This window comes from Lepeophtheirus salmonis, chromosome 13, assembly GCF_016086655.4.
Source record: "Lepeophtheirus salmonis chromosome 13, UVic_Lsal_1.4, whole genome shotgun sequence".
Lineage (NCBI taxonomy): Eukaryota > Metazoa > Arthropoda > Copepoda > Siphonostomatoida > Caligidae > Lepeophtheirus > Lepeophtheirus salmonis.
Genome location: NC_052143.2, coordinates 41,924,094 through 41,943,865, shown reverse-complemented (window position 1 = coordinate 41,943,865; position 19,772 = coordinate 41,924,094). Strand labels below are relative to the sequence as shown.

General features: G+C 30.2%; 3 protein-coding genes and 1 long non-coding RNA gene across 5 annotated transcripts; all 4 read left to right on the top strand.

Moving 5' to 3' along the window:
* Nucleotides 1-1,508: 1,508 nt before the first annotated feature.
* Nucleotides 1,509-6,653, top strand: LOC121128078 (uncharacterized). Its single transcript, XM_040723642.2, is given in 8 exon segments — nt 1,509-1,707; nt 1,908-2,089; nt 2,160-2,460; nt 2,527-2,733; nt 4,159-4,408; nt 4,469-4,601; nt 6,195-6,236; nt 6,238-6,653. Coding segments are annotated over 8 exon segments (1,500 nt in total). The 5' UTR covers nt 1,509-1,562; the 3' UTR covers nt 6,478-6,653.
* Nucleotides 6,654-6,714: 61 nt separating this feature from the next.
* On the top strand, nt 6,715-10,235 carry LOC121128079 (ras-like protein RAS2). Of its 2 annotated transcripts, XM_040723644.2 has the most exons (4): nt 6,715-7,020; nt 7,081-7,209; nt 7,281-7,451; nt 10,033-10,235. In XM_040723644.2, the coding sequence occupies exons 1-4, from the start codon at nt 6,790-6,792 to the stop codon at nt 10,123-10,125; spliced, it is 624 nt and encodes a 207-aa protein (XP_040579578.1). In that variant the 5' UTR covers nt 6,715-6,789; the 3' UTR covers nt 10,126-10,235. The 2 variants fall into 2 exon arrangements, with proteins under 2 accessions (XP_040579578.1, XP_071748810.1); XM_071892709.1 differs by lacking the exon at nt 10,033-10,235 and having other exon boundaries at nt 7,281-7,793.
* LOC139906923 (uncharacterized) lies at nt 8,022-8,812 on the top strand. The gene is made up of 3 exons (XR_011783131.1): nt 8,022-8,126; nt 8,502-8,613; nt 8,682-8,812. It is a non-coding gene; the product is annotated as an uncharacterized lncRNA (long non-coding RNA).
* Nucleotides 10,236-12,505: 2,270 nt separating the features above from the next.
* LOC121128057 (CD151 antigen) lies at nt 12,506-14,779 on the top strand. The gene is made up of 4 exons (XM_040723627.2): nt 12,506-13,578; nt 13,644-13,890; nt 13,974-14,134; nt 14,198-14,779. The coding sequence occupies exons 1-4, from the start codon at nt 13,335-13,337 to the stop codon at nt 14,344-14,346; spliced, it is 801 nt and encodes a 266-aa protein (XP_040579561.1). The 5' UTR covers nt 12,506-13,334; the 3' UTR covers nt 14,347-14,779.
* The last annotated feature ends 4,993 nt before the right edge of the window (nt 14,780-19,772 follow it).

The following is a 19,772-nucleotide window of genomic DNA, read 5'->3' as shown; positions in this document are numbered from 1 at the left end:
AAATTATCGCAACATCCTCAAAACGCGTAGAACGCTCATAATACGTACAAACATAGTTAAAAAATATTTGACGGTATCTCGTATTTTCTGAGATTCTAACAAGGTTGCCAGTTTAGATTTTTAAGAAGTTGAGGTTGCCAGTTTAGATTTTTTAAGAAGTTGAGTTGTTTGTTCTCACTGTGGACTTAAAAGCTATTTAGTGTCATTCTTGTGAAAAAGAATCGAAGCTGACAAAAAATGCAACCTACAAGTACAAATGTTCACCGTCATGCACCAAAACAACCTTCAACTTATGAAAAAAAATCGCAAATGCAAATTGAATTTGCCTTAAACCGAAATTTCATAAAGGAAAGTTCCATATTCTTTATAAAAATTTAACTAAGGCATTCTTAGCAGCTGATAATATTAAAATTAGGTTAATAAAATAACCTCCTTCATTCACAGAAATCCTGATCTTCCATTTATAGAAAAGGTTGGACTTATAATCTGTGGTCATAATAATGAGATACTTCTCTCTAGCATGACTCCTGAAGATATCGCCCACTTCAAATTTGCTACAATTACTAATGTGGACGTTAAACGGTCTTTTAGTAAGTTTCAAACTACCAATATGGATCGAAGACAAAAATTTCCGCAAGATAATCTTTCAAAAATCTTAATTTGTCGTTTTAATATTGCAAAATTTATCAATAAATTATCCTCAATATAAAACAACACTGATTACTTTAAATTATCCCTGTAAAAATGTATTTTTCTTTATCTTCAAAAAGCTCAATTTGGTATTTTGTCTAAAAAAAAATCCCTCCAAAATCCGAAGTCTAATGATAAGAAATTGTTACAAGCGATTCCATTTTATTTTGAAAAATATAACTAGGGCAACAGGTTATGCAGGTGGATCAAAACCTATCGCCAACAATATCCTGAGTAGAACCTCTTCAAATATGAAATAATACACCCCAGCCCTCCAGTTACGGTAGTTAACCGCTTGTCCACAATGGGGATCAAAATCCATCGACACCGCTATCCTGAGATTCGAAGACCTCTTCTAATATCATATAATACACCCAACAATATTAAATTATAAAAAATAATAGAATTATATGGAACCATTTAGCTTAATAGATAAATTATTCTCTTAAACTCAGTGTGGGTAGGTTCGCGTCTCAGTCGGTCCTAGAAAAGGAAATATACTGTAATACTTTATGTATGCATATGGATTTTAAAGACACTTCCTAGGTCGTCGGATATAATAAATGTAATACTATAAATTTTATTTATACTGAATCGGTGGAACACCAACTGACCAATTAAAGGAACATTTAAAAATAATAGCATTAGTCATCTAATATGTATACACATAAGTTTCTTTAAAATTTATAAGTATAAAGGATCAAGGATATTTTGTGATATGAGCCCCTTCAAAGTATAATATTTTATTTAGAATTAAGGAATTATTTTTTCCTTTTTAGTAGGTATAATATTTCTAAGTCATGGTAAAACAGTTGTAGAAGATTTGAGGTTTTATTATTTCCATTAGATATTAAGTGAATGTCATTCTCAGTATGTATGATGAGGAGGACGGATTGGAGAATGATCAGACTTTAAGAAAGAATAAATCTGGTTTCAAAAAGGCGTTCAGATTTAAAAATTTCTCGAAGATCAAACAATCTTCCTTCAGTTTCAAAAAAGAGGAACTTCTAGACAAAGGTATGAAAAAATTATTTTTCTTCATAGTTATACTCATTTGGATTTCAAAATTTTCATTGCATTCATCTTAAAATGATTATAAACATATATTATTTCTGTGAAAAGTATTAATCTAATATAATTATCCATAGTTTAAATCAAATAAACCTCGTATTATAAAGAATGAATTGATTTTGACTATTTTTTAATATTTGATTCAGAAAATACGTCAAGTGCTGACGAATTCTCAACTGAGGAACCAATTGACTATTCGAAGCCTTTATCTCGAAAATCGAGTTTTAGTAAGCCCATCAAATTGAACAATTTGTTCAAAAAAGAATTGATCCCTTCAACAACTACTTTTCTTGGTGGACCCAAAGAAGAATCTGATGACACAGAGACAGTAAATCATTTATTTATAAATCATATACATATATTATCAGCTCAAACAAAATTACATTTGTTTTGTTTAGAGGCTACCTGAAACGTCTTCTCATGTGGCGCCTTCCATTCCAAGAATAATTATAGAAGACTTTGATCATCTTGGAGGAAGAGAACCCTATTCACGACCTTCAAATGATTTTGGTCGCAGTGGTGACAGGAGGAATTTTGGGAGGGGCTTTAATCCTTACCGCTGGGGGACTAATTGGTCGGAAACTGTATCAACGACACCAGAGTCGTCGATATTATCAAATCAAGCAAACGTTATTGAACCTTCGGAAACAGCCTCAACTTTTAAAGAAGAGAGCCTCAACGACACGTCAAAATATCAAGGTTTAATTAAAGGATTCATTAATTCAATTCTACATTTCTTACCATCTGTTGTTGATTCACCACCAGAGTCAAACACTCAAAGCTTTTCTACCGGCTCCAAAATCGAGAAAAAGATCCCTTTCTCCTTTCAGTCGATGGATAGAAGAAACTCCACCCCCAAAGAAGACAGCAACAATCCTACCGGAGTGGCTATGGAGGAAATCAACAGTCAAAAGGAGCAACGAAAGTCAGGCCCAGTTCCAATGGTTATGGCGTCGATAAAGAGAAAAATCGGTAATTTCTTTTACATACTTTAGTTTAAAACTTTATGAAAAGTGCATAAAATTTAAAAACAGGGGGAAAGTAAAAACCCACTCCAGATTGAAATTTTGTCATTAATTTTGAAATATTTTGTGAAGAAGGTAAGTTTGTTGGCAAGAAATGAAATGATATCGTCAACATATAAACTTTTTTGCCATCATGAGAAATAATTCATTATTGTAAAAAAAAATTTAAAAAACATTGTCGTAACAAAAAAGTCTTTGAAGAAATATGTCTTTATAAAGAAGATCGTTCAAAAAATAGGTCTTGATAAGGAAAGGTCAATATAGGGTTTTTATAAATTAAAAATAAGTCTATTAAATTTTGTTATAATTCTATCAAAAATTGTCTAAATATTTAATAGTTTTATCAAACCTTGACACCCCTAACATCCCCCCACCCACCACCACCTTAAGAAAAAAGTTATTTCGACCTCTGGTGTGGAGTATTGCTCCCCATCCTTCACTATCTCGGTTAAGAACAACTGGTCTAATAGGTCTCAAGAGTCTATATACAGGGGCTTCCTCAAGGAAGCTGTACCCCCCCCCACAATTAAGGAATTTTTGCATTTTACAAGATTTTTTTTTCATCATTTGTGCAAATTATGCAGCATAGCAAAAAAATTAATATTTGAATTTGTTTCAAAAAATTTTTTTGTGAATAACTATAGATTTTTTTAATTTTTTCAGAAAAATTTAAAATTTAGTTTCTGTAAATAACTGTAGATTTTTGAATTTAAAAAACAAATTTAATATTAGAAATTTAACGTTTGAAAATTTTATTTTTAGATTTTTTTTTCAAAACCATGTAGATGTCCCTGATATAGCAAGAATTGTATATGTTCGTAGTTTTTTTACTAGTGCGGCCTTAGGGGGTAACCACATGGATTTTATTTTTTGAGATGGGCTTAATTTTGTAGAAGAGACAAAATAATTTTTTGAAAAAAAATTTTAAATTTTGGCAGGTGACCTTTTTTTTTTGTAGAAAACTAGAACAAAAATGTTGTTTACCGGTTTGCCACTTCAAAACACACCTGGGTCTACTCATAGGTATATGACTAAATAACATTTTGTAGGTCCAGTCAATGTTCAGGTGTCCTCAATATTTCTGAAATTAATTTACAGATCATATAAATCTATTTATGTACAAACTTTTGAATCATGGGGTACATCGTGTTCCCAAAACTCTCCCACAGTGGACCACATTAAATACACTCATCTTTTCCCTTTTTTAGTATTAAAAAATTCAGCAGGGAGGCCCTATTTCACTCTCACCCAGAAAATAGTTTAGATGCCCCTTCGTTTTAGTGGGTTTTTTAAGCATTTTTTTATTAGCCAATAGCCATTCATGTATCAAAATGGATATACAAATATTCAAAATTCTTCACTTTTCAAACAGACCCAGCCATACCTAAAGAAAGATTATTCAAAGTATTATTGATTGGTGATCCCGGTGTGGGAAAAACTTCCTTTGTCCAACGATATACAACGAATCTTTTCCGAACGGACTACAAAGGCACTGTGGGAGTGGATTTTGCTTTAAAGCTACTCAAGATTAATAATGAAACAGTTGTTAAACTTCAACTTTGGGATGTGGCAGGTCAAGAAAGGTTTACGTGGATGACTCGAGTGTATTATCGAGATGCTCGGTGTGTATAAAGAGAAGTGAATGACTGAGGCGATCTTTTATTTTTAATCCATCTGTATAGGGGATGTATCATCATGTTTGATCTTAGTAACCGGAATTCCTTTTTAAATGCATCTCGTTGGAAAAAGGATTTGGATAAGAAGTGTGTTCGACCAGATGGAAACGTTGTTCCTTGCTTACTTTTAGCGAATAAGGTAATAATGTCCTCTAATAGAGGGGTTCTCGATATTATTGCTTACGTCAAGGATAAAGATAGAGTAATTGTAGGTTTCTATAAGCAAGTATAAGTGTTACTTGGATAGGGAATGATTCTCTTACAACGGGCGAATGGAATTACAGGTTAAGTTGAGAACCCCTACTTTAATAAGTATTAATACTCCATTCATGTAGCATTAGCAGGGACGTTGCTAGCTTTCATCAATTAGGGGGGCTTAGCCCCAAAAATTATCAACACAGTAATATAATTACATATATCAATAGGTTTATAGTATATACAGTAGGGTATTTCTTATTTTTCATTTTGTTGAAATGTCCGGGTCGCCGGGTCAAAATCTGTTCCTTTTGAGAAAAAATACATTGGGGAATGTTTAGAGGTAGCTCAACGGTATCAAAGTTTTAAAAATTGGTATTTTTTTCAATAAATGTAATTTTATTCTTGATTATCATGAAAACAGTTTTGAATACAGCTTTTTATTTTCTATAACTTTTTTTAAAATTGTTTTAATTTACTTTAAGGAATATGAGGGTCGTTTGAAAAGTCCATGCAAAGTCAGAGAGATGGCCCTACTGGGGCGTATCTAAGTTATGTTTAGCTAGTAGCATCTCTGGGAAGAACATACACCAACTTTCACCCAGATCAGTCTATTTCTGTATGTTTGGCATTCGTTTGAATCGAGGAAGTGGAGTGATTTTCAAAAAATGGACGTAAAATAATTTCGTGTGTTGATTAAACGTTACTTCATGAAAGGCAACATGCCTCAGGAGACGTTAAATAAGCTGGATAAACATTATGAGAACGCTGCACCTTCGATTAAAAGAGTTGATAAGTGGTTTGAAAATTTTGGGAGTGGATATATGTGACGCTGAACGTTCTGGATGGCCTGTTGAGGTTACTATTCCAGAAATCATTGATAAAATCCATGATATGTTGATGGATTACATAGGAATGAAGGTGCGTGGGATTGCTAGTGCTATGGGCATCTCGAGTTGGAACCCTATCTTCATTAATTATGCGACCACAACTGCTGAATTGTGAGTTGGTGCATTGTCATGATGGAAAATAATTTTTTTGTGGGTCAATCGTTGCATTTTTCTTGCAGCTTGGTTTTCAAACGCTCCAATAACGATTAATAATATGCACTTCTTGCGAATCCAAAAGACAGTCGCCCTAATCTTCCCGGGCGATTCCTCGATTGAAACGAATGCCAAACAGAAAGAAATAAACTGATCTGGTTGAAAGTTGTTGTGTGTTCTTCCAAGAGATGTTACTAACTAAATATAACTTGGACACACGTCAGTAGTGGCATCTCTTGGACTTTGCACGGACTTTTCAAGCGACTCTCGTATTAATATATTTTCTATGAAAAATATTTGCAATGTGAATATCAATGCAAAATTGTTGAAGATAAAACTAATAAATAAATATGATATAACTTTTTTTGGAGGGGGGAGGGGAAGCTTCAGATCTTGTTGAGAGGGGGGAATCAAGCACCCCCAAAAAGAGGCTAGCGACGCCACTAAGCATAATTATCGTGAAAATTGAAGGGTAATCTATATTGTCTATCTAGTGTGATCTTCGAGATAGAAAAGTATCCATTGAGGAAATAGAGGAATTTTACAAAAAAGCATGACTTTATTGGATGGACAGAGACTTCCGCCAAAAACGATTTAATGGTAAAAGATAGTGTAAAGTTTTTAGTTGATGTTATGCTTAAGCAACATGATGAAGATTATTTCAAATTTCGGTCAAAGAGTAACTTTGAAGAAGGCTCAGAGGATGAGGCTCCAACTCTGCGGCTTGATCGTAAAAAATATGAGAGTCCTAGCTCTCTTGTATGCTCATCTTGTTAAAGCTTTGATTTCTTTCAAAATGTATTTATAATATTTAAGATATAATGTAGTTTAAGGATCCGCTAATATACATACATAATAATATATAATTCTCTTCAAGAAACGTATTAAAATAGTAATGTACATATTATTTACATGTATTATGTTTTATGAATATACAATTGCATACACCCATATACATTTTTATTATCATCTATCCGGCTTTTTGTTTCTTATTTATTGAATAATGGCTAGAGTCAATGTGATAAGGAGTGCATCCGGACGCTTCTTCATTCCTTTCAGTTACCATAGTCCAAAAAAGTAAATCACATCATGAGACGTAAGAAGAAGACTCCGCAAAAGTCTGAGGGAAACGAAATCCATTTCTACAAAATAGGGATTTTTGGTGGAGGAGGAGTAGGGAAGTCATGTTTAACTTTTCGTTTCCAGAACAAACAGTTCCTTGAGCTCTATAACCCCACCATTTTAGATTCTTTTATTAATAAATCCTTTATGGTTGATGGAGTCATACGACCCTTGGAAATTATGGATACTGCCGGACAGGTTAGTTAGTTCTGAATTTGACATACTAAAATTACTATATGCTATGCTTGATTCCTATAGGATGAATTCAAGAACATGAGAGATTTATACTTAAAGACGTCAGACGGTCTATTTTTTGTTTATGATGTTACAAACAGGGATTCTTTTCGGGAGATATCAGAGCTAATTAATTGTTTAAAGCTATCTAGGGTATAGATATAACAATTTACATTGAAAATTATCATCCTATGCTTAACTCACTTTTTTTTTTTAAATTTCAGGAAGTAGAAACCTTTGATGAAATACCTCCAACAATTATTATAGGCAACAAGTGCGATTTAAACGCAAAAAGAAAAATATCCTTTGAGGAAGGTCAGAGTTTAGCGGATAAATTTGGACCTAACGTATGCTTTGAAGAAACATCCGCCAAAGAGGATATTAATATCATCAAGGTAAGTCACTTGGGGTTGTTTTTAATTATAATTCGAGTAGATTCGCTCGCAGTTGCCTGGCACATTAAGAAATTCAAATTAATTCTGAACTCTTCTGCTTCATATAAAAAACAAAATAAGGACCGTAAAGTATTAAGAATTATTCTCTCTGCAAGTTGGTCACGTCGTTACTTTTATTATATCACGCAACCTTGCATCCAAAAACAAACAGAAAAAAAGGCCGTAGTAGTAGTTAGACAAATAAGTCAATCATACCAACTCCTATATATCTCTTATTACTCCCAGACCATCACCGTCATAATACTTCCTCACCCTTTTTTAAAATGAATTATATATATTTTTGTAATATTAAAATATACGCAGTATACTTTATTATAATATTACTTAATAATATTCTATTAAAAGCGTAGCTATAAATTTGTATTTCTATAAGATAGCCAAAATTTCTTCATATAAATAATAAAATGGCCTATGTATATATTTTTTAAACGACGAAGGATCAATAACAAATTGTATTCCTGTTCTTTTAGAAACAGAGCAGAGCATAAGTATAAAATAACTTATTACTTTGTTTATTTATTGAAAAGATTACATAATGAAGCCATAACATATCAGGAGATAGGAGGGAATCGACACCTGACAACAAAATACACTGGGTATACCACAAACCACAATGTATGTAGAGAGTATAATTCTTAGAATTTTACGGGCTTTTAAGGCCATGATGGCCTTAAAAGTCAAAAGAAAATCTTATAAAAGCCATCTATTGAGCCTTAATAACTTACATAAAAAATTGCATCAAAATTTATTAACTGGTTTTGCGCGTAATTCCCGTACAAAGATATTTGTATATAATAAAAAGATTAGTTGATGGGCTTAGTGTAGGAATGTGGGTTATCGTTGATGTTTTTATATAAATTTTTATGTAAAGTATGTAAGTCTGAAGATGATAATTAAAAATAATGTGAAAGATTGTTTATCTTGAATGTTTTTTCTTCTCTAAACCTTATAGGTAGTCTCCTTTAAACATACAGCGAAAATCATTCGTAGCATTTTTCAGTCTTGATTTCTTAATGTTCCGGGCAAGGTTGGGCAAATCTACTCTATCTCCTGTTGAAAAGTTTCTAAACCATGCAACACGAATACTTCTTACAATGTTACGGTCTTTATTTTTGTTTTATATTAAGCAGAGGAATTCAAAAAATAATTTTAATTTATTAATGTCTCTAGTTGTAGTGAATGCTAGATTATTTAGCCTGGACCTTGTTTTACTCTAAGCCAAGCTTGAAGCAAGGAAAAAAATGCAAGGTCATTTCAGAACAATGACTAGGAATTTTGGTTTTATCACGGATATATTTCTTCCTTGATAATTTCCGAAATATTTTGAAAAATAATTAAATGATTACTTTTTTCAAAAAGTTTGTTATTTTTATCGATTTAAAACAAATTCAATGCCATTATTTACACTTTTTAATATTTTTTATGTAGTTTAAAAAAAGTTTGTTTTATCTGTTAGTTGCTTCCCTTAAAATTGACACTGGTCTCAACTTTTAAAAAAATGTATATACAATTCTGTGACTACACGACAAAAATTTTGTTTATTATTTGAATGTATTATGTAAAAGACAAGAGTGTTTGTCAATGTTGACCTCTTTGCTTCATTAGTAGAAATAATTCATTATTATAAATAAAAAGTCATATAAAAATATATTTGAGACGATTATACAAGGAATAATTGTTGTCCTGTGTGTATCTATACATCTATTTCGATCAGTTATAGAAATGAAATTTCAATCACTACTCTTTATAGATTTAACTTATGATGTTGCAAGAAAAAAAACATTTATCCACTTTTCCAATGATTTTGCAGGGGCGTCCGCTAGATTATATTTTGGGAGGGCTTGGTTTATGAGATTTTTTTTGAAAAAAAATTGAAAAATTTAAACTTTATGAAAAAAAATTTGAAAATTAAATTTTTTGGAAAAATAAATTAAAATTCCACAGTTGCTCAAAAAAAAATCCACAACTATTCTTTAAAAATGTCAAAAATCTACACCTGTTCACAAAAAAAAAATTATGGAAAAAATTGAAAAATTACATTTCAAATTTACATTTTAGGGACAAAAATTTAAAATATAAAAATTTTTGGAAAAAATATTGTAAAATTTAATCAAATTTAAAACATTAACTTTTTGGGGAAAAATTGAAAAATTAAATTTTTGGAAAAAAAATTCAAAATTGCACAATTGGTCAAAAAAATGAAATGTCTTGAAAAAAAATTCACAGCTATTCACAAAAAATTAATCTTTTTAGAAAAAATTTCAAAAATCCACAGTTGTTTAAAAAAAAATTAATTTTTGGAGAGGAAATCCCAAAAAATTAAGTCTTTTGGGAAAAATATTTTAAAATTTGATTAAATTTTAAACATTAAATTTATTGAAAAAAAAATAATAATAATAATTTTATCTAGAAAAAAGCAAAAATTACTTATTTGGGGGAGGGGGATCTCCAGCCCACCCTCTGCAGGCACCTCCGTCTTAATATTTTCATTCTACCAATTAAAAATTTTTTATATTCACAGGTCTTTGAGGACATTGTTCGGATGATTCTTGCTCACAATGAAGTTCTATCTAAAAAAAAGAAGAAAAAAAATAATAAATGTAACATCTTATGATGGCAATATCACCTTTTAAAAAGTAGTTCTTGGGGTTTAAATGGAAATACCGAAAAATAAGTAAAGCCTAACGTGAAATAAATATAAAATATTTATATACATAAATGAAAGTTTCAATAATTTATTTATAAAATTAAATGAATATTATAATAATGCAGGAATACCAAGCACTTTTGAAAAGAAAGAGAAAAAAGGTCAAAATCAGCTGGTAGTTAACCAATTCTTCTAACTATGGAGTTATTATTCAATACTTGTTCGGAAATTTCACAGTTTAATAAGAGTTAAATTGTGGATCATACAAGTGCATTAAAATGAACACTGGTCTCAGCTTTAATAATTACTAAGTTGGGGATGTTCTTAAATTTTAACCAATAAACGTACAGAAAACTTATACAATTCCTCTTAAGAGTGTCATAAATGCCTTTATTATATCACTCAACCTTTCCTCAAAAATGAAACAGAAAAAAACCAAAATTATCTGGTAGTTAGCTAAATAAGTCAATTATGCCAACTGCCACTTATATGTTATGTACTCCCAAGGTTAATAGAAATAAAAGGTTATGATACCATAAGTCATAATACGTGTACGACTAATGTTTGACTTCCACCACGCTTTTAATATTGACGTCATGTAGATGAGTGTTTGTGTGCTTTGTCGAAATTTGTTTTTCTTCCCCAACAGTTGGTACTATATATGAAATTGAAAATTCTAGCAATAGTGACGTCATAGACTAAGAGAGGTTACGTGTTTTCTCAAAATATTATGCTTGTCTTGCCCAGCAGTCGGTACAATACATCAGATTGAAAATTCTAGCAAGCCCAATTACATGATGGTCTAACATGGTATTTCTATTAACCTTGATGTACTCCCAGACATATTATTTCTTCCCCCTTTTTAAAATTAATTAAATATTATTAATTTATACATAGTAGTATTCTATTCGATACTTCATTATAATAGTGCTTAGTAATATTTTAATAAAAGAGCAGATGTACATTTGTTTTTGTACTTCTTTAGTCTTACAAATTTAGGGGTACGTAGTAATATATAAAAAAATAAAGGTTAGGAAACCCTGAATTAGACTGTGAATAATCCTACATGTATAGGTTGAGATACTTTTATTTTCAAATCTTTCCTTGATTCTTTTATGATAAGATAATTATTAATTAATACTAAAGCAGTTGTTAAGATATTATTGATAACTGACAAAGATTTAGATTAGAACTCATAGATATGAAAAATGGTTAAGATCTTCATATATAGGACCACTCAGATTTAATCTTCAATATTGACTTCAAAAGTTCAATGATATAGTAAGTCCAGACAGTTTTGGAGACTTATTCAAAGTGTTTAATCTAATATATCGTCCTCAAGTATGACAGGGAAGATAATATTTAATATTTATAATATTATTTCTCAAAATTATGCATGTGATTTTATTATTAGTGGGATTGTGAACTGTCCTCTCCGATTCTTTTTATTTTTTTTGCACTCTGTCCTGGGCGTTTGAAAACTTTAAAAAAATCTAAACACATGAAATGTCCGTTTTTTGTGTGTTTTGTCAAAAATAAAAACTATATTTTCTAAAAATACCATTTTTAATTTTCAAGTATAAATCCTCGAACTCTAAAAAAAAACTTATCTTATAATTAAAAAATGTATTAGAATTTACATTGTTTCAAAAATTTGGATGTAGAGTCTATACTGACCATATTTTGATTTTCAAAAAAGAGAACGTATTTTGAGAGAAGTATTAATAATAATTGGAAATTAAGAAATTAAAGAATAAGTTATAATTCTGATTCTCCATTTTTTTTTTTTTTTTTTTTAATAAAACTATTCTGGTTTTTCGAAGATTATGCCAATTTTTAAATGTATGTTCCAATTTAACCAACTGTTTTGGTCCTGGAATTCATAATTATAAAAATCCTTAGACATGGGGAACGATTTATCATCCTAATCTATAACAATGTTCATTATCTACTTTTATGTACCAATTTTACAATACAATCATCTTCTTTTTTTTTTAATATTTATATCACCCTTGTATTGAGATATCACTATTTTAACAATAAAATTCTTTATTTCTAAAAATCGTCCCAGTAGTATTAGATAATAATATATATAAATAAGAAAAGGAAAAAATATGTGAATAAAGAGTAATAGGCAGAAACGATCGTCATGTGACACATAGCAATCGCTTGTACAAAGTACAAAATTGAAATTCTTCTTCTTGTACAAAAAATAATGAGTAAACCAGAGTATTAATAATTTAATAGTATTTTTTGACATTGTTTTGAGTACTATGAGCAATACAAAAATGCGGGATATAGATTTTGTTATGCTCAACAGGCAATAACTCTATCAAGAGAGTGGAACAGTACATATTTTTAAATATATTATTAAGGACATATATAATATTATTCAAATTTTTCAATGAATGTAATTATTTCTATGATCAAATACTATTTTATCTTGGTGGATATTGTGTCATGTCTGTTATAAAAAATAATTCCATCCCATCTATTTATATTTAGTTCTATGTTTTATATCCCTATAGGGTAGTCCGTGATAGTTTATCTATTTCCCTCATATTTAAAAAAAAAATATTTTATTTATTTATTTTCAATTAGTGGAACAATGTATGAATTGTTTGTAAATGATATTCAGCTTGAGATGGTAACATTCTTATCTACAAATAATAATTTACAAGTTATATGATATTTAAGCCATACTTCTTGGCAGTTTATTCAAATTGTGTATAAGTTATAATATAAGCCTTTTAGAGTGCATCGCAGATCCACTATTTTAAATTACATTGAATGCTACTATTACATATTCTATCTTTGCCAACTAATTTTAATATAACATTTTTTTGATAGACATAAAATTGGTTTTGTTGTAGTATATCCAGCAATAAAAAAAATAATGAAGGGATTTTCCTTTTATGAATGACTAAAGGGACTGTACCACGTTCATTTTCAATTTTTTTTTTTTTTTGACATTCCTTAAGGTATACATGCATACTTAAACCAAGGCTCATATTCAAAATATGTGTGCGACATGTCTCCCCTACAATTGACCCCGACGAGTAAGCAGCGTTACCCGCTTTTTTTATATAGTGACCTCCTACCTCCTTCTCATTTTTTCAACTTCTCATCATCCGTAAAGCATATATATAATAATATATTCATTGAAATATCAAGGAATGGGCGACAAGTCAAAATATACGTATCACAGTCCAAGTGATGGAAAGCCCAGACAGGATGAAAGTGTTTGCTGTTCCCAGGATTGTCTCAGGTTTTCTACTCATTTATTCAACTTTTTGTTGTTCCTAACGGGGATAGCTCTCTCGGGCGTGGGACTATGGACGATCATTGTCAAAGACCCGAGTCTAGTGCTTTTAACCTCTGGACTCTACGATGTTATCGCCTACGCTTTAATTATCATGGGTAAGAGAGAGTTTGAATCCATGAACGGATTGAGCCTTTATTTAATGAAATGGGGAATGTTGCAGGGCTATTTGTATTGGTATTGAGTATCATGGGATGCTGTGGTATCAGCAAAAGGAGTCCTCGACTCATGCTAATTTACTCCATCTGCTTAGTCATCATGATTCTAGCTGAAGCAGCCATTGGTGCATTGGCCTATTGCTATCGGGATTATATCAACTCAGAACTGCGCGTCAATCTCTTTGATAAGTATCAAAGAGAATATGGAAACGAAGACTCTATTACCAAAGCTATCGATCAACTACAAGTGGGGTAAGAGAGACTCGTCAAGCAAGTCCAGCCTTAAACTTAATATCCAAGCATCCCCCAACAAATTTAATTTCTTATTCTTTCAGAATGAAATGTTGCGGAGTGGATTCATTTGAGGATTGGAAGAAAACTGAATGGTGGAATCAAACGGATATTCGCCAAAAAAATTTAGTTCCAGACTCTTGCTGCTTGACTCCAAGTGCTTTTTGTGGAGTACGGGATCATCCTTCAAATATTCGATATACAGGTATAAAATATAGCTGTGGAGGCGTGATAGATAAAAATTGTTTAAATCTTAATAACCTTTCAGGATGTATTGACCGTATTGGTAAAATTGCGAGTGATCACATGATCATCATTGGAGCCGTGTCATTAGGAGTGTGTATAATTCAAATTTTTGGTGTGTGTCTGTCTTGTTTACTTCATCGAAAGATGAAGAAAATGGAGCACTATGTTTGAAGAGTTTATATCATCGAGTCCTTGATATAAGTATGAGTATACAATCTCCTCACCTTTGATGAATCTTTTGTAGTAATATTTATTTATTTGTATTATGATATGACCAACATCTTAACAAGAAAGTAAACCCCAAGAGGTTTTGATGTAACCAACTGCCTATTTGATTATTATTTATTATTAATAGTCTGATAATATTTTAATGTTTATTTTTTTACGGATATTATTCGATTCTTAAGTGCCTAGATATTTGATTTGCTATGGAAGGGCATGAAATAGTATGGATAATTCTCAGAGCGTCCTTTCTTTATGCTATGACTACTACTACTTATTAATTATTTTTCTAGATTTTATAAATAATCTTTTGTTGTATTATGTACATATAATTCACTTTTATTTATGTATTAAAAAAATATAATAACCATTCTTACTCTTATTGGTTGTTTTATTTTGTTAATCTCAATTAAGTCAAAAAAGTTTTAAATTCCATTGCAGGTCCTGCTAAAATTGGCCATTTCTTCGTTTTACACGACTTGAAAATCAAATGCAGTTTTTCATTAGTGCTGAAACTCAACCCGAGGATATGTAGTTTGTAAATAATATAATTCTACTAATTGTGCTTTTAAGTTAAATTTTTCTGAGTTTAATTGAATATAATATATTTTTATGAAATATCCTCATCATGAATTTATTCATGCAGCCATGGATCACAAAAGAAAACATAACTTCATCTGAAATTAAATCGTTGTTAGAATTTACTCATTCATGGACTTAAGAAAAAACAAGTTTTGCTGCCTTCTCTGTACCAAGGCGGTTCCTCAGCTTAGAATGTACCTACTTGTCCAAAAGATGAGAAGACTCGTTCTACTCTAGATGACGAGCCAACGGAAGTCATAAGTTGATAAACTGCAGACCGAATATTACTGCAGTGACTACCCATAAAATCTGCATGAGATTCTCACCATTCAGTAGCTGTCATGGTCTTGGTCACTGGTTCTGTAAACTTAAATGACTGAAAAGGAGGCGATGTACCCTGAAACTTCATGATGATAGGAACATTGCCATATTCATTTTTTTAATTCAGTAAGTTCCTTCCCCTGCAGTGAAGGATCAAGCATGTTGGCAAAAACATAAGCCTTGGTAATGAACTGTTTATATCTTTTTTTCACCAGTTTTTCCACTTGCTGGTTGTTTTTGAGGTGGTCACATAACTCTTTCTAAATATTGACTGCTTGAGCAATAGTACATTTGACCCTTTCTACCTGATCTAGAGCTTCAGCTATTGGCTGTAATAGAGACAATAGCTCCTATGCAGAGCTTCATAAAAATCGATTTTTATCAAAAAAAATCAACAACCCTGATCTAAACTCAAGTAATTATACCGTTTTTGCATGCATCCAAGAAGACCACTATTATTTAAACTTACATATTCACTAAACATCATATTGTAATTATGGTTCTAGGACAATTTACCAAAAAAAGATAAATATATTTGATGATGATTCATGCTCTAATATTATATAATTATTTACTAGACTATTCCAATCACAAATACATCGTGATAATTATGCAGTCAGATATGACCTCGGGATAGAGAAGTGTCGATCTGAACTTAGCCAAGTACAGAGGAACTCCATCACATTCGATCTAAACGAATGATCAATTCACATAGTCCATTGAATTTCCATCATTGATGGATTGACTCCTTCTATTCTTTTAACACATTTTCTCTTTTTAGTTTATTTATTGGGCTGTTGTTTTGATTTTTGTTACAATTAATCTAATATCAGTTTGAGTCAGCTTTTAAAGAATTTTCATAATGAAATGAATCAATTATGAATGAATCAATACTTAATCATTGTAATTCGTGGCAAATAATTAAACATTTTATCTTTTAAAATTGGAGTAACAAGATATCATTTATTTTCTTGACGAAAAAAGACAAAATCAACACTGAATTCAACATGAAGTAATATTAACCATAGTCTTAACTAAGCTACGACTATTATAGAATGAAGGAGTAGTAGTCAGATTTGTATTACGACATTTTGAGTAAATAAATCATAATTTCTCATGAGAATATAGTTTAGAACAAAAAAGAAGGGACTATTGGGAATTAAATATATATATATATTATTCGATTAAAGATTGATTATACATATTGATAATAGATTTTTGTGATGCATTCTTTTTATCACTTTGTTAATTGAATCTGAAATCTCATCTAATAGGAATTGATTAAAACAGTATGCACATAATATTTTATATCAGAAAGTAGTGTGAAATATTAATATAAGTATCTTAACAATCCTTGGGGCAAAAATTCAATCAATAATAAGTACATACACATTTTTGTAATAAAATGTAATAGGATAATTCAACTTGACTCCCCCTCCGTTAACCAAACTATAATAAAATTAATAGATTATAATTTAAGATAATATTATGATAAAAACAACCCAGACTAATGTTTTATTTAATACAAACAAACGTATCATAAGAAAAATAAAAAAAGGTAGAAATATCTGAAATAATGTCTGATAGATTAACCTCTGTAGATTCTAGGTATAAAACCACAATGATGTTTTAGAGATATTCACATGAAGCTTTATTTCAAGTAATACTCTAATTTATGAAAACTTTTAATTCTCTTTTTTAACATTCTGATTAATTATTCAGTTATACATTAGGCGGCTTATAAGTAAATAGGACTATACCTGGTATGCTCCTATGAAAGGAGACTTTTTTAAATATTTTGAAAGTTTATTGTGAAAAAATGGTTACAAATTTAATTTTCAAAGTATCCGCCTTCGCCAGCCACACATTTCCCCATCTTTCAGCAATTTATGGATGCCTCTCCAAAAAAATTGTTCGTCTTTGGCTGCAAACCAGCTATCGATCCATTTTTTGGCTTCAGCGTGAGAATCGAAGCGTAAAGATGAAATTTAAAATTTTATTCCTGGATTGATCTTTGGATACTAATGTAATTAATTCATAAAGTAGGTAGAGTAGAATGTATTGCACAGTGAGTCCAATGTTTCTGGAGTCGCATAATTAAAATGGTTCGAGTTAGAGCCAAAATTACACAATATTATTCAATCTATAAATTAAGAATATATGATGTTTAAATGTGTGTAGTTTTAATGAAATCGTTTATGTTTATTCACTATTTCAGGGCCTGAAAATTTGAATTTAATTTCGAAAATGTATTATTTGAATGGTTTCTGTAGGTTGGATTTATAATATTTAGAAATCCTGGCTCCGAATCTTCAGGTATTTAAAATTTGTTACTCCAAATACAATATCATATAAATATACATATTCTCTGTGTTCCATGTGACTCTTCTGACTCCAGGCTCCCTCATCAGCACCAATTATTACTTCATGGGATATAAATGTACCTAGTTAGTAAAAATTACATTATTTTGATAAGCTCGCTTAAAAGTAAGCTCATGAATGGAAATATATAAAATCGATACAGTCTGACTTATTTTTCCAATTGGTTAAATCGGAACCAAATATTATAATCTTATTCATCCCTATTAATTAATTAATGAGGAAATATTTCATATTATTTAAACAAAACTTATTCCAATTACAAATCCAATCAAGTCCATGCGTAAATACATGCTACTTTACTCAATTAATTATAATGACTTAAAACTACATTATTTGGATCCTTCTAAACACTTGAATTGGGGTTATGTGTAATTGATAAAGTCTGCATGAAGTTTTCTATCCCTAAAATACAAATAACCATCGTTATGAATTAATTCCACTATTATTCAATGATCAATGGAGGATATAATACTTGATACCTAATATTATTTGAATGAAGCTTACTACATAATCTTGTACAAACCCGATCTGAAGTTGACAATCTATTTTTGAAGGGTAAATTCAATAGTTTATTGATTTTTTTAAAATTTACTGCAGGAAACCCATTAACATATATATACTTAGATTGTGAGTTGTATACATTAAGTCAATTTATCACTTTTTGGCTGAAAAACATTTTTTTAGGATTTCAAATATTATCCCAAAAGGGAAGAATTGCTTAAAATATAACGTGATGTTGAGAGAAAATTACATCTACGAAAAATATTATAGCTTCATAATTGTACAAAACTCAAATGAGGTTACCAAGTAGAATGTATCATCAAAAATGATGTTTATCACCACAACAGGTTGCGTGATTGGAGCTTGTGCTCCTCCAGATAGTATTAGTCCAATTAGAACTCATTGGCCTTGTGTAGGATTTATTTGTTGATTTAGCAATTTTTAATGGAGATTTTTTAATTGTATTAACTATTTAATTGTTAGCTATTATTTTATATAATACAAGCAACCTCACCAAAACAAATGGGAGAAAATTTGATTCCTGAAATGCCCATAAACTAATGAACATTTCAAAGAAATATTTATACTAAAAACAAAAATTTAAATTTTTACGATAAGAATAACAAATTATATCTTGTTGAAACCCAAAACTCATGTTGTTAAAATTATTTTTTTATAAGAATGTGTTTTTTTCGATATTTATACCAGTATTTTTAGCTTTTAATTTTATATTTACATGTACTAAATGGATGACATAGTTGGAAAATGATATAATATTTAGATGACGCAATGATTATAATCGTTCAACTGTAATATCATGTAATTAAATACAGTTGATTTTGGAGTTGATTTTTTACCCAGTTCACTAACTGCGTTATATAAGGGACATTCACTAACGGAGGCTTCAAAATAAATACAAATGAATAAAAATATAATTCAAGTGTATAAGACCTAAAAGGAATCTTCAAAAATTCTGACTTTTTCCATATTCAAGAGCTCTAGGAAAAAAGATAGTCATTGTGATCAAAAATATTATATATGAAAGGGATATTTAGAGTCTAACAAAAACTATAGATTCAAGGAAAAATGTACTTCTTTGAACAATTTTGTACGGAAATGTAATTGTTTTTAGAAATAATGTGAGATATAGGTTCGAGAAAATTGATATTAACAAAAATTGCCCGTTATTTACTAAAAATTTCAGATTAGATAATATTTTGATATATGTATAGACATCGTTTAATAAGTTTCAAAAATACCCCAACATTGGAATATCCTTTTGTGGTGAGTTAATAATATAGCCTTCAATGTCCTATTCAATGCAATTTGAATATAATCTCATATTTTTTATAGATAGAACGCATATTAAGCATTAGTTCCAAAATTATTTCAAAAATAAACATTTTGTTCACAAACTAGTTGATTTTAATATTAGTTTGATTTTATTATACCTATACTTAAATTTATAGCACTGGTATATGCACTTTGATTGTCTTATTAAAGCCTCTTCATGTGCAGCTACTAGGTGATTAATTGAAAACTAGACACTTTGCATCTGGAATTTTGAGCAGTTTTATTTCGGATACTAA

What these genes read in the sequence shown, in the direction of transcription:
- LOC121128079 (XM_071892709.1), top strand. Translation starts at nt 6,790, where the DNA reads ATGAGACGTAAGAAGAAGACTCCGCAAAAGTCTGAGGGAAACGAAATC. An exon ending in TTATGGATACTGCCGGACAG is followed by an intron (nt 7,021 to 7,080) that starts GTTAGTTAGTTC and finishes TGATTCCTATAG; the next exon opens with GATGAATTCAAGAACATGAG. An exon ending in ATTGTTTAAAGCTATCTAGG is followed by an intron (nt 7,210 to 7,280) that starts GTATAGATATAA and finishes TTTAAATTTCAG; the next exon opens with GAAGTAGAAACCTTTGATGA.
- LOC121128057 (XM_040723627.2), top strand. Translation starts at nt 13,335, where the DNA reads ATGGGCGACAAGTCAAAATATACGTATCACAGTCCAAGTGATGGAAAG. An exon ending in ATCGATCAACTACAAGTGGG is followed by an intron (nt 13,891 to 13,973) that starts GTAAGAGAGACT and finishes TTATTCTTTCAG; the next exon opens with AATGAAATGTTGCGGAGTGG. An exon ending in TTCAAATATTCGATATACAG is followed by an intron (nt 14,135 to 14,197) that starts GTATAAAATATA and finishes ATAACCTTTCAG; the next exon opens with GATGTATTGACCGTATTGGT.